This window comes from Miniopterus schreibersii (genome assembly GCF_964146895.1).
Source record: "Miniopterus schreibersii genome assembly, chromosome: 2".
In the NCBI taxonomy this organism is placed as follows: Eukaryota; Metazoa; Chordata; class Mammalia; order Chiroptera; family Miniopteridae; genus Miniopterus; species Miniopterus schreibersii.
In genome coordinates, this window is record NC_138102.1 from 126,057,549 (window position 1) to 126,070,912 (window position 13,364).

The 13,364-nt window shown below is 39.3% G+C and overlaps 1 protein-coding gene across 1 annotated transcript in view; it reads right to left on the reverse strand.

Moving 5' to 3' along the window:
* The window catches only part of TRHDE (thyrotropin releasing hormone degrading enzyme), a gene marked incomplete at its 5' end in the record, with an annotated part of 326,090 nt that overhangs the window by 153,291 nt on the left and 159,435 nt on the right, over positions 1 to 13,364 (reverse strand). Inside the window, one exon of the mRNA XM_081130892.1 lies at positions 353 to 507. Coding sequence (XP_080987018.1) covers positions 353 to 507 — 155 coding nt within the window. The remainder of the gene's footprint in view (positions 1 to 352; positions 508 to 13,364) is intronic.

Genomic DNA, 13,364 nt, shown 5'->3' on the forward strand with positions numbered 1-13,364 from the left:
CGCTGAACTTACCATGTATGCACACCAATAATCACAAGAAAATAAAGTGAGGTTGACAAGGAAGAGTGAATGGAGAGGGTCTCCAAAGAGGCTGCTGGGTGGCAGTGCCATCCCACTCCTCCACTAAACTAAATGACAGTTGCTTACTCACTATGATCAGTGTGTTTGCTTTTGTTTACGCTGTCACTTAAGAAAAACAACGTATCTTCCAGAAAGAATGACACAGTGCTCCATCTATAATTAAAACTTAATTGGGAGGATAATAACTTAGCTCCTAATTTAAGTATCTGAAATCATTCTACATTCTCAACAGTTTGCAGTTATACTTACACCTGATCCTTTTTTCTCATACCTGGTGACATATCTCATGAACAATGACCATGGTGACATCCAGCAAATAAGAAATAGATGACACACTGGGATCCAGCAGTATTCTCTGTTCCACAAAAATACTTAGTCCCCAGTTCTCCATAGCAGCATACGGATGCTTAGGCACAGCTAAAAGATCTAGAAATAGAATAAAACAATTCCAAAGGCTTTAACAAACATACCAGATTCTAAAGTCATATCCTAAAAAAGTCAAGAAATCCTAATTAAAAGGAATACTTGCTTTTCCTTAGTAATTTTTTCCCCCTAAATTAAACTACCTGCCACTTCTGCATGACAGCAGACATATAGGCTATCACCGTACACTCTGGCCATGTCCATTCATCACAGTTCATTTTCAGACCCAATGCAGTCGGAGGCTGGACGTATCAGCACCATTATTGATGGGCCCATCCTGATAAGTTTCAAAAAGTCAAGGAAACCGAATGCAGCAGGAATCTACAGTCAGAAGACATAGTGCCTTCTACTGAGAATATATTCCGTTCAATGCAGTGAATACCATACTTACTTTTATCTCAATATTTTTCAAAAGAAAGCCTGTTCTATCTGATTAAAAATGGACATCATTTTTCTAAATTCTTAAATTCTAATTTATTTTGTGAGTCCGGTTAAAAATAAAAATGTTACATGCAAATATAGAGAAAACTATGATGATGAATGTAGTGGCAAAAGGACTGTTGAGGGAACAGGGGGGCTTTGGTTCTGGTCTCGCCTTTACCATTAACTAGAGATATGACATGGGTAAATCACTTAATTTCTCGAGACCACAATTCCCTCATCTATAAAACAAGGTTATTGGCCTTCATTATCTCGAAAATCCCTTCCAGCTCCAAAATCTATGATTAGATGATTCTAAGATTTGTGTTTATTTTGAAAGTTCACAGAAGTATTTTCAACTTCCAGTTAGGGTATCAATAAGTTCATGCTTTGATGTACTCCCTCCGCTCCAAACATGTAGTGATGATACATAAAATATTAAAAGGGAAAACTAAAAAATATCTGCAGGCTTGAAAATGAACCTCTCCGTGGGCCAGAAATGGTACAAAAATGCAAAGTAACGGTTGGTTGTGAAGGCCCAGGCCCGCTGGGCTCTGGCTCCAGGAGCAGGCAGTGGCAGCTGGGAATCGGTTCCGGCAGGATGTGCCACAGCCAGAGAGACTTAAAGCCAAGCTGAGTGCCGGGTGCCAGGGGTTGAGGTAGGACATGCCCGCTCAGGAGAAGAGCTGCAAGTAGCTGGTGCTCGTTGCTTCCTGAGAACGGCAGCAAGTGGAGAAGTAGGGACTCAAACCCGGGCAGCCTGGCTCAGTGCCTTGTTCTTAATCACAATGGGATCATGTTTATAGTCTCTGTTCCAGAAGTTACACTTCCCAATAAAAACAAACCCTGGAGTCACTCCCCAGGATGCCAAGGGAAAAAAGGGTATAAGAATGTTTACTGCAGTATTTCTGTAACAGCGGAAATGGAAAACTAAATGCCACTCATGAAGGTAACAAGCAAGGGAACTGTGAAATAGATAAAGGAATGTATACAGCAAGTGACATGAATCATCTCACCACCAGATGCTAGCACTACATGTGTGAACATGGGTAATCTGAGAAACAAAATGTTGAGGGAACAATTAAGATGTAAAATGACCCTTACCATATACTACTTAACAACAAGCAGAATAATACCATGTGTTACAAGTGAATATTCACACATGCACACACATCCCAAGACAGTCGGTAGTGGTATAGTGCACATACAATCGCACACATGTTCTAATGATAAATACCAAATTCAGAGTCATGATGCTTCAGGAATGAAAGAAGGAGAAAAGGAAGAGGTTCCTGGACCCAGTTTCAACTTGGAAGCGGGAAAGGGGTTGGCCACATCACCAACAAGCAATTCCTGGACACCAGCTGGGTGTGGGAGAATTCAACTCGATGTTGACACTGTCTACCCGTCTGCCCGAGGATAGACGCAGATTCCACAGGTCAAGGGCTTAGTCCTACAAGACTTCCCCCCAGCACACAACCTACAATTTCAGATGCCAGTCACAACCCAAGTTGTTACCTGTACTTCTGACAGATGCTATAAATCAGAGGTTCCCATGACCGCCCCTCAGGCGGGTTTGATTAATTTGCTAGAGTGGCTCACAGAACTCAGAGAAACATTTAACTTACTAGATCACCAGTTTGTTACAAAAGAATATAACTCAGGAACCACCAAGTAGAGGAGAAGAGTAGGGCAAGGTAAGGGAAAGGCACAGAGCTTCCATGCATTCTCCAGGCCCACCACACTCCCAAAGCTCCAGGTATTTACCTGCCCAGAAGCTCTCCGAACCTTGTCTTTTGGGGCTTCTGGAGGCTTCATTACATAGGCATGATTGATTAAATCACTGGCCATTGACAATTTCCAACTTCTCTCCTCCCAGGAGGTCGGGGAATGGGGCAGAAAGTTCCAACCCCCAACGAAAGGGCTGGTTTCCCTGGCAACCAGCCCCATCCATAAGTGAATTCAAAAGTCACTTCATTAACTTAACAAAAGACAACTTTATTGCTGTAATGGCTTAGAAATTTACAAGGGTTCTGAAAGCTGTGAGCCAGGAACCATGAAGGAATTATATATGAGAAACACTTATTTGGTCTTCCATAAGTTATAAATCACAGTATCACACACAAGGGATTTCCAATGTGTCTTCAATATTAACTTTTTGAAACAGGTAATGGGTACATGCATATTATTTATAATATTATTAATTCTTTTCTGTAGGCCTTAAATATTTCATGATAGTAAAAAGAATAAAATCATCAACAGTCTTACAATATGGTTGATTTTATTTATGACTTCAACAACATCTTCTCAGTATTTGCTGTGTTCTTAAGCCTGAAATGTATTTTAAAATAAATCAGGGGTGGTCCCTGTATCCATAACATTTTAAACAAAGAATGAGGACATGACAGTTTAACACAAGAAATAAAGAAGGAGCCCGGCCGGGTGTGGCTCAGCGGTTGAGCATTGACCTAGGACCCAGGCGATCGGGGTTCGATTCCTGATCAGGGCACATGCCCGGGTTGCGGGCTCCATCCCCAGCAGGGGGCGTGCAGGAGGCAGGCAGTTAATGACTCTCTGATCAATGATGTTTCTATCTCTCTCCTTCTCCTTTCCTCTCTCTGAAATCAATAAAGATATATTTAAAGAAAAAAAAAAAAGAAAGGAATAAAAAGTGCTGGAAGAGAGAAAACAAATCTGGTTGGAGAAGTTCTTGAAAGAGATAGTATTGAGTTGGACCTGAAAATAAGATTTCAACAGGTAGAGAGAGGTACTATATGTATTTACTTACACAAGTATTTATTGAGCATCTCCTTTGCTCAATATAAGCCTAGTTCTGTACTTCAAGCTCCTTGCCCCATTCTCTCGTGGCACTTATATGCATATGTGGGTGTGTGTAGGAGGAGGTCAATTAACAAGTAATAAATGAAAGAAATTTAGTAAATGAAAAATGCTACAAAGAAAATATAACACAGTAAGATAGTGATCGATGGGTGGGGTAAGGTGGGTATAGCGTGGCCAAGAAAAGCCTCTCTAAGATAGTCACGTTGCACCTAAGATGGAATAAATTTAGAAGCCAGCTGTCTGAAGATACGTGGAAGTGTTTTCTAAGAGGGGACAGCAAATGCAAAAGCCCTAAGGTGGAAATGACACATGTGGAAAGGTCAGTGAGGCTGATGTATATGATGGAGAAGAATATAGGTCCAAGAATTAGTACAAATTGCAGGTACACAAACAGACATTCTTCCATTTAAGACTGTAAGTGGAAACCTTCCTGAAATATGAACTAGATGACAGAACAATATTGTGTCAACTCTGCCTGCCACCAGCAGATGGCAACAGCAGTAACATCTGGTGTTATTCCCTTGCAGGAACTTGTTGACACAGGAACGATCCTTTGGAACCAAGCCTGTTGCAAGACAGACACTTCTGTGCCGGAGCTCTCTGAGAGCCCAGAGTGGTCAGGTCCCCAAGACTAAGTGAGCCAATCTGACCACACACAGGGACTTGGATTGGCTCAAATGGCACAAAAAGAAGACTCCAGACGTGGGCCAGATGAGTCTGGAAGTTTGGAATAAAGAGGAAAGTACACTCAGGGAGCAGTCATCAAACAGCAAAAGTTTGACCAGCAGCATAAGCAGGTATGGTGAAGGGCAGTTAAAGGTCGATGCCAAAAAGCCAGCCAGTGGGGACCTACGCAGACCGCTGGTTTTGTACTGGTTTCCAGAGGTCTGAGGGCATGGAAGTCAGGCCTGGGTAACAAGACAAGGACTCTTCAGCAAATGCAGTCACATTCAGATAAAGCGACCGAGGGAGAGTTGAAGGACTGGGTGGAAAAGGTAAAGGGATTAAAAAGTACAAATTAGTAGCTACAAAATAGTCACAGGGATGTAAAGAACACCATAGGGAATATAGTCAATAATATTGTAATAACTAAGTATAGTGCCGTACAGGTACTGGAAATATCAGGGGGATCACTCTGGAAAGTATATGATTATCTAACCACTGTGCTGTACTCCTGAAATTAATACAAAACAATACTGAATGTAAACTGCAATTTAAAAAGAAAGAAAAAAGATAAAGCAATTGAGAACAGAGTAAAATACAGAGAGCTCAGTAATAGGAGGTAGCTTCTCAGACACAGACAAGCGTTAAAGTAGATACAGGGAACCATACTATGGATGGCAGCAGGAAAAAAAAAAGAGAAATTAAAATAAATTAGATTATGCTACTACACACTTAATAACCTTCTAACAAAGCACTGAAGAAACTTGGATTTATTCTAACTACTACTGAGAGAGATTTTAACTGTGCCTCTCTACTCTACACCTTCACAACTTAAGGAATCTCGTGATAGATTTATACTTTAAGAATACCTGTATGAAGTATATATCCATATAGAGACGTGTACACAATGTTCAAAACAAGTTAACTCCGAGTAGCCAAAAACTGGAAATAAATCAAATGTTCATCAACAGGTGAAAGGATAAAGTGTAGTATGTCCATATAACAAAATACAATTCAGCAATAAAGAGAAATGAACTCTTGATACATGCAGCAACATAGGAAGAAGAATCCCAAAAAGTTATATGAGTAAAAAGGAAGAAAAAAGTATATACATGCTATATGATTCATGACTGCATTTTCTAAAATTCTAGAAAATGCAAACTAATCTATACTGTCAGACTGTAGACACTAGAGGCCTGCAGATAAAGATGAAAGGGGTTAAAAAGACAGCAAACTTTTGAGGGTGGCGGATATGGTGCTGATTTCATGGGTTTGCTCACATCTTAAACTATCAAACCGTACACTTTACATATGAGCAGTTTACTGCATGTCACTATATTTCAATGAAACTATCTTTAAAAATACTTCCAATAACTGAAGTAGTCATTTGCTTAACTTTAAAGAAGATCTGACCTGTTTACAATGAATGAAATTATTTTCATTTTTGCAAAATATATTTGTCATGAGGCTATATCCATTAAAATGTGCAACCATAACTCTTTAATATGCATTGAAAACAGAGGTAGGAAAACGCCAATGTTTCAGAATCTAATTTACTTGGAAGGTCAAAAAAAAAATCCTGGATAAAATTATGCATAGTAGTCTGCTTCCAATTAACTACTACAGTCTAAAAACTGTAGGCAGATAGCAAATATTCATATAATACTAGTGAGTTTGATTACATAAAGTAACATAAAAATCTGACTTTCTCTCCTTGCTTCTTTCAATGCACTATGCTTTGCCTTCTACCTTTAACACTATGTTGAAAGAGCTCTCGATAACTAAGATCACAAAATCTCATGTAGACATCTCTCTGTTCATTTTTTTTTTAAATTCTGCTGACAATTATCATAGTTTGATCAGGGGCTATTATAACAGGCCCTAGATCTTAGATTAGCCTTTCTTTTTTGTTGTTTCATTTTTTTTTACTTTCTTGTCATCCTCTGACTTTTGAAAATCAAAGTTCCCAGGATTTCCAACTGTGGATTTTTTGGTGTGGTTTTTTTTTTTTACTCATGTTACCGGTTTTCTTTGAGTGTTCTCACCCACTCCAATGTCATCCGTCACCACCCACACGCCCAGACAGCTCTCTCTGAGCTCTAGAGGGAAATACCTAAGCACCTTTGTAGTAGACTGTTACTTGATAGCCCCCCAATGTCCTATTCCTTCTGGAATTGCCTCCTTCCCTTTAGTCTGGCTTAAACCATTAGAGAGCCTTGCAGCCTCCTCCTTTGCACTCTGGGGAAGATCAGGTGCCACGAAAAATGTCCACTAGCCTGACAATGCCATGCTGAGAGGAACATGTAGCAAGTACATGGCTGATATTCAAAAATTAATCTCAAAATAAACTAATAATTTGCCTTGTGATGACAAGACATGCTGGACAGAGCTTACTTCTAGTTTTGCTTGCTATTACAAACCACACAGATGTGTAACCATTACCAATACTCTTCCAAAAAAAAAGCATTAAATTCTGCAGTTCTGGTCACCATTTCCACAGCTTTGCTCTCTGCCATGTGACGTGCACTGCTGCTCCTGCAAGTCACCTCCCTACCTCCCTGCTAAATATCCCTCAGACATACTGGCTCCAAATTTGCAGACACATTCTGAACTCTTTGCCCTGGTCCTTCCCCTCCAAATCCATCCTGCTCTGAAATCCCCAGGCTTTTGACCTACCTCTGACTTCCATTTCCTGCCTCACTTCCCCCTTTAAATTTCACCCTCCACACTGTCTTCCATGCTGTACTCTCGCAGCATCTCAATGACCATCCCAGTTATCTCCCCAGCATTGCTGCCCAGGTCTTCTTAGCAGAGGGCAGTGGACAGAACTGTTAAAAGGTGCAGCTTTGAAGGCCACACTTTCTGGGATACAAACCCAGGTCTAACTCTTATGAGCTGTGGGGCCTTGAAAAAAGTGTTCACTCTCAGTTTCCAGGTCCTCATTGAGCAATGGAGATATTAATGACACCTCCCTGCAGGTTGTTGTGAAGATGAAGTGAGATGGCTCATGTAAAGCACTTAGTTCCAAGCACAGAACCTGCTAAATCAATGTTATCACTAGTTAGGATCTTTCCAGGTCATCCCCACCTTGGGGAATCGAATGCATCACAGGCCTTCCCTTGGGAGAGGAAGAGTCTTGTCTTTGAACAAAGACGAAGTGTTGGTTTAGTACGTTACCTTAGGCACTTTGATTTCTGGATTAATATTTTATTTTATGACATAATGCAATATAGAACCTACTTAAGAATGAGTAAGAGAAAAAGTGTCACAGCACATACCCACATCACCATTAAGGGATGCTAAATAAATTTTAAAGTTACAGTAAGTAAAAAAAAAAAGTTGCATTTTCACTATGCCATGACTGTCACTTGCTCAAGATACTACTTATATAAACCTTTATGCTAAAATATAAAAAATAGAACTCCTTGTTCTAACAGTTACCCTATGTGGCTAGTCAAAATAGAAATTGCACTTGAAAGAGCAGTATTAATAAGACAAAATTCATAGAAGCCAGACATTCTTGGTATCTATTAACATGAGGACAACCAACGTTTTTTCTCCCTTTCAAGTGCATATTCTGATGGTTTTTTTACTCACACACAGATTAGGTTCTAAATGGCTCTTTTTAAGTTCATCTGAAAGGAGAGTTGAAGCCTCACTATCCCTGGATACATTGCCACCAAATTTAAAAGCGAACCGGTCCTACAACATTTTAAAACAAAACACTTTGCTCCTGATGAACTTTCTACTTGGGCATTTTTCCTTCAGAAAAGACTAGGCTCAGCTACACACTTTGGTCTATAACCAGATTTTCATCAGTCCCACTTGTATTCACAAGCCCAGCACTCCACTTCTCAAACTCCTCGCATTCTCCTGAATTAGCATTGTGTCATCACATGTGCTGCTTTTTGCTGATCCTCCTGCCACACACTCAAATGTGTTCTGTTTCTTTTTCATTTCTGCACTTTTCCTCAACACTGACTGATTACTGTTAATTGCACAGGAGGAGAACTTCCACGTGTTGTCTAATTTCTTTTTTCCCTGAAGATGAATTCCCATGCCAAAGGACTTATCCCATATGCATAGGGAATATTCGTCATTTTCTCACCCATTTAGCTTTTAAAATTAGCTCTACTTTAATTTCCCTCATCCCATTTTGCATCTTCTTACTTTCAAAACTCATGGTCTTTGCTTTAATGGACATGGCAAAGCATAAACATAGAAAACACACTATTGGCCCCTGTCCCCATCATTCAGTGACAAGCCAAACTGACTGATGCTTGTTACGTAACCAAGACTTGCTGTTACCTAAGAGAATGCAGGTTGAAAGCAAAGGTTCCCCTCTATTAAGGTTTCATTTATGATATATTTTCATGCATTCCTGAAATATGTATTCATTTAGGCCAGATTGATCTGAGCACTGGTTATATAAACCTTGAACAATAAAGATACAGTCCCATTAAACTCTCCTGGAGCTTAAAAACCAATGGGGGATACAAACAAGTTAAAAAGTATATATATCATAGACACACAGAAGGAAATTGCAGTATAGTGTATGTGCTACTGCGAGTACACGGTATAATAGATGCAGCACCGAGCAGAGATTAAGAACGTGGGCTCCTAAGCCAGGCAGCCTAGTTCAAAACTCAATTCTGCTACTTAATGGGGCACATTACTTACCATTTATGCCCCTCATTTTCCTTTCCTGTAAAATGAAGATGGTTATAATTGCAACTATTTCACAGGGTTACTACCAGGGCTATTGTTGAAATACAATTCTCAAGGGTCTCTCACATTTTTATATGTCTGTGAGCACTGACATTGCCTTTTTGTTCCAACAAAAATATATGGCAAAAATATAGTATCCTCTCCAATTCGAAGGACGGTCATACATACGATCATTTATAAAAGAATCAGATTCCCTAGGCTCAGGGTTCCTCAACTGTAATATAATCCATTGCATATGCAGGTATCACTGGACCTCTGCACTGCTATTGGGAACGGGGGCTCGGGAAACTGGCACAAAAAATGCTGATTCTCTGGCTAATGCTAATAGCTAGAAGAATAAAGTTTTTTGTCTCTAATGCAGGAGTTTCATGTCTTCTGTCAACATTCCTGAAACAATGGTAGGCAGACTTGTCAAGCTTGCAAATTAAGGTGAAGTAAAATCTCACACCCTTCACAGTTCTTGACGACTGTGTGAGTTAATATACGTGAGGTGTGCAGAACAGTACCAAGCAAGTGGTAAGTTCTCAACAGCTGCTAAGCTACTATGGCAAACAGAAAAATGCCCCTCCAGAAACGTCCACGCCCTCATTCCCAGAACCTGTGCACATGCTAGATTAGTCAGCAAAGAGGAATTAAGGTTACTAATAAGGTGACCTTAAAATGGAAGAATGTCCTGGATTATCTGGGTATACTCAACAACCAAAAGGGTCCTAAAAATGAAAGCAGGAGGCAGCAGAGTCAGTGTGAGAGCGATACAGTGTGAGCAGTCCTCTGGAGACCATCACTAGCCTGGAAGATGGAGGGGGACAGGAGCTGAGGAATGCAGGAAGCCTCTAGGAAATAGAAAAGGCAAGAAAATTTATGGATTCTCTTCTAAAACCTCTAGAGAAAGCAGTGTCAAAGTGCCAACCTTTGGAACGGTAAGATAACAAATTTGTGTTATTTTAAGCCACAACGGATGTGGCAATTTGTTACAGCATCAATAAGAAATTAATAGAGTATCATTATGATCATCATCATCATCACCTTTATAGCTAATACTATGTTAATAAATATGTTATATTATTATACTATATTACTATATTACTGTCATGTATTACTATATGTACTATATTACTATATTATATTACTATAAATACTATATTACTATATAATATGTATTAATATTATATGTAGCAAATTACTATATTATATGCTATAATATATTACTATAGTATTACTGTATTATCATTATTGCTATATAAAAGAGGCCCCAAATCTTAACGTAAGAATATGAAAAGGTTTCCTGGAGAAAGTTCATTGTGAGATCTGTTACGTAAATAGGAGGTAGCTGGAGAAAAAGTACGTATCAGGCTAAGCGTATGTGCAAACAAGTACTAGAGAGCATGATTCTTTCACTAAACAAAAACGGAATCGCCCTGGCCGGGTGGCTAAGTTGGTTGGAGCGTCGTCCCGTGCACCAAAAGGCTGCGTGTTCGGTTCCTGGTCAGGGCACATACCTAGGTTGTGGGTTGGACCCCTGGTTGGGGTGAGTACGGGAAGCAACCAATTGATGTTTCTCTCTTCCTCCCTCTAAACATATCCTCGGGTGAAGATTTAAAAAGAAAAAAAAAAGCTGGATCAATATGACTGAAGCATATAGTGAAAAAATCTTGTTTTAGACTTCCTGAGTTTGAGCGGCTTCTGAGACATTCCAATGGAGGTATCTATTAAGAGGTTGAATACACAGGTCTGATGTGTTGGGGAGAGGTCTGGGCTGGGGAGCAGATGTAAGAAGTCATCAACATGTATATAATAGACTATAACCAATGAGGAGCTTAGAAGAGAGTTAAGAAGATGTTTGAGGAGCACTGATACTTCAGAAACAGGCAGAGGAATGGGCACATATAACAGGGCACACAAAGGATACTAACAGGCACTGTCAGAAGATAAGGGAAAGCCAGAAGAGTGCGACATCACATCGTTCAAGAGTAGCAATCCACCCAAAACTAAGGCAAGAGTTAATAGCATCTATGACTATCTTAAGTATATTTATAAAACACAGATATTAAATACTCAAGTAGTTAAATGTTTTCAAAGAATACTAGCTTACCATTCAATACCATTCTCAACAGATTTTAAAAATGAACCATAAAACCTTTTACACAGATATAACGCCAAGCGCATCATGTGTGTTAGCACCATCACTTGAAGGGGGAAAACAATACTCTGTTGGGGGCTTTTAGCTATTTAGTGAGTGGCAGTTGCTTGGGTGGGCGCCCATCCTACAGCAAGGAGCCCAAGGGTCTTTCTTGTTTCAACAGTCTGAAGTAGCTGGGAGTCACTGTACAGGGTTGGAGAGTTCTTTGACACTCTTAATTGACAGATTCACATTTCCAGCTGAAGAGAGTAGGAAAATACTACTATTTATAAATGAGCATTCTTACCTCTTGAAACTTGGGAGTTGTCAGTAAAATGTATTTCCAAATTCATATGCACTTTAGACAGCCCGATTACAAAGTGGTTACCTCTAAAAGCAAATTATTTATGTAGGTTTGGTAAAGTGGAAACAAAGATTCATTGTGCCTTAAGGCTAGTTCCTCTAAGCATAAACTGTGCAAGTAGTGCACATAAATTTCAATAAAAAATGCAAACATATAATTCAAATGTTGGAGCCTTAACTTAAAACGGTCTAGCATAAATTTCAAGGAAAATCAAATACCTGTTGAAGTCCCTGAGAAAAAAAATCACTGAAGTTCAATAGTTGATTTTTTTATCACTTCTTATTGCAATACAAAGTATTATCTGATATTAAATGGCATCTAAACAATTGATAAATTTTCAAGAGCTAGTAGTAGAAAGAGGAGAAAGTGAAATTCACTGTGCATTTTAAAGGTTCCCAGGGAAATCTCTGGTTGGTGTTTGGGGTAATGAAGGCAGAGAGAAAAGGGAAGAAAATATAGTTTAAAAATAGCACAATTGTAGAAACAGAAAAGGTGGTGTTACTTCACTAAATTTTGACACTAGCTCAAAGCTAATTTGCCTGTAAAGGAACTCAAATTGAACCTTATCAATTCAGTTATTGGCTTATTCCTAAAAGACTTTCTCTTTTTATGATCCAAACCCACAGATTTACCTTTTGAAATAGCATCAAATCACCCAATGTCATGAGGAAAAATGAAGGCATGTCCCATTCCAGCTGAACTATGTATCAGATGGGAGGTATTGATCAAAATATGAACTGTGTCTTTCATTATCAAAGGTACCTGATGCTTTATTATAAATACGTTCTTGAGAGTACAAAGAAACCACCTTTTCCAAATTTTTCTACAGGAGACTTTCTGAGAGCTTCTTTCAATGATTTTTTTCCCCCAAAACCTATTACTAGTGTTCCAAATAATCTCAAGCTCAAATCACATTAGATCAAGAAATGAAATACAAAAAGAACTAATAATAAACCAGAGACTGAACTGAACCCTTTGCTTCTCCAAGCTCCGGTATCTAATGGGCATCACTAAGTTATACTCCTAAAGTATATTTTATAGGAAGGAAAACATTTTGTACGCCTAATGGGGAAATGCTGAGAAGAGAGGATATTTTTTTTTGTACCCATCATAAAAATGTTTCTCCTAATGTAAATACCCAGGTAATTGACATGATGGAAAATTGCCAGAAGCCGTTTTCCTAACCCCACAGTTAATAGAGCATGAGAGTCCTATAGCTCAGAACGACATGCAACTGATCACTGTACACTTGCGGCGGGGACACTACCGTGAAGAAAACGGTAACACCCTTCTCATTATTTCTGTTTCTTCTTGTCCTCCAAATACACTATGCAAATTTTTTCCTTGGGTCTTATGTCTTGGAACCTGTCTGAAGAGTTATTAGAATGAAAACCAGGATTGTGTGGAGTGCTGCACTAAAATGCACAGGCCCGAGAACACTGAAGTTTCTGCTCATGGTTTGCAGCAGCATTTGGGACATTGAGTCCTGGAGGGGGATGCTCCCCCACAGCCTGACCTGCTCACAGCCTCGGTGGAAAATGCTGCACGGTGTTCGGGGTGTTCTAGGAGCTAACTACCTCAAGGAGTTCGTGTCCACTTTTCTGGATCTCAGTGAACTATGTATGTATATGTGTGTATGTATGTGTCTGTCTGTATGTAAGCATGTGCACATGTATGTGTATGTAAGTCTATATTATCTAATATTTATATAATTATGTTATATAA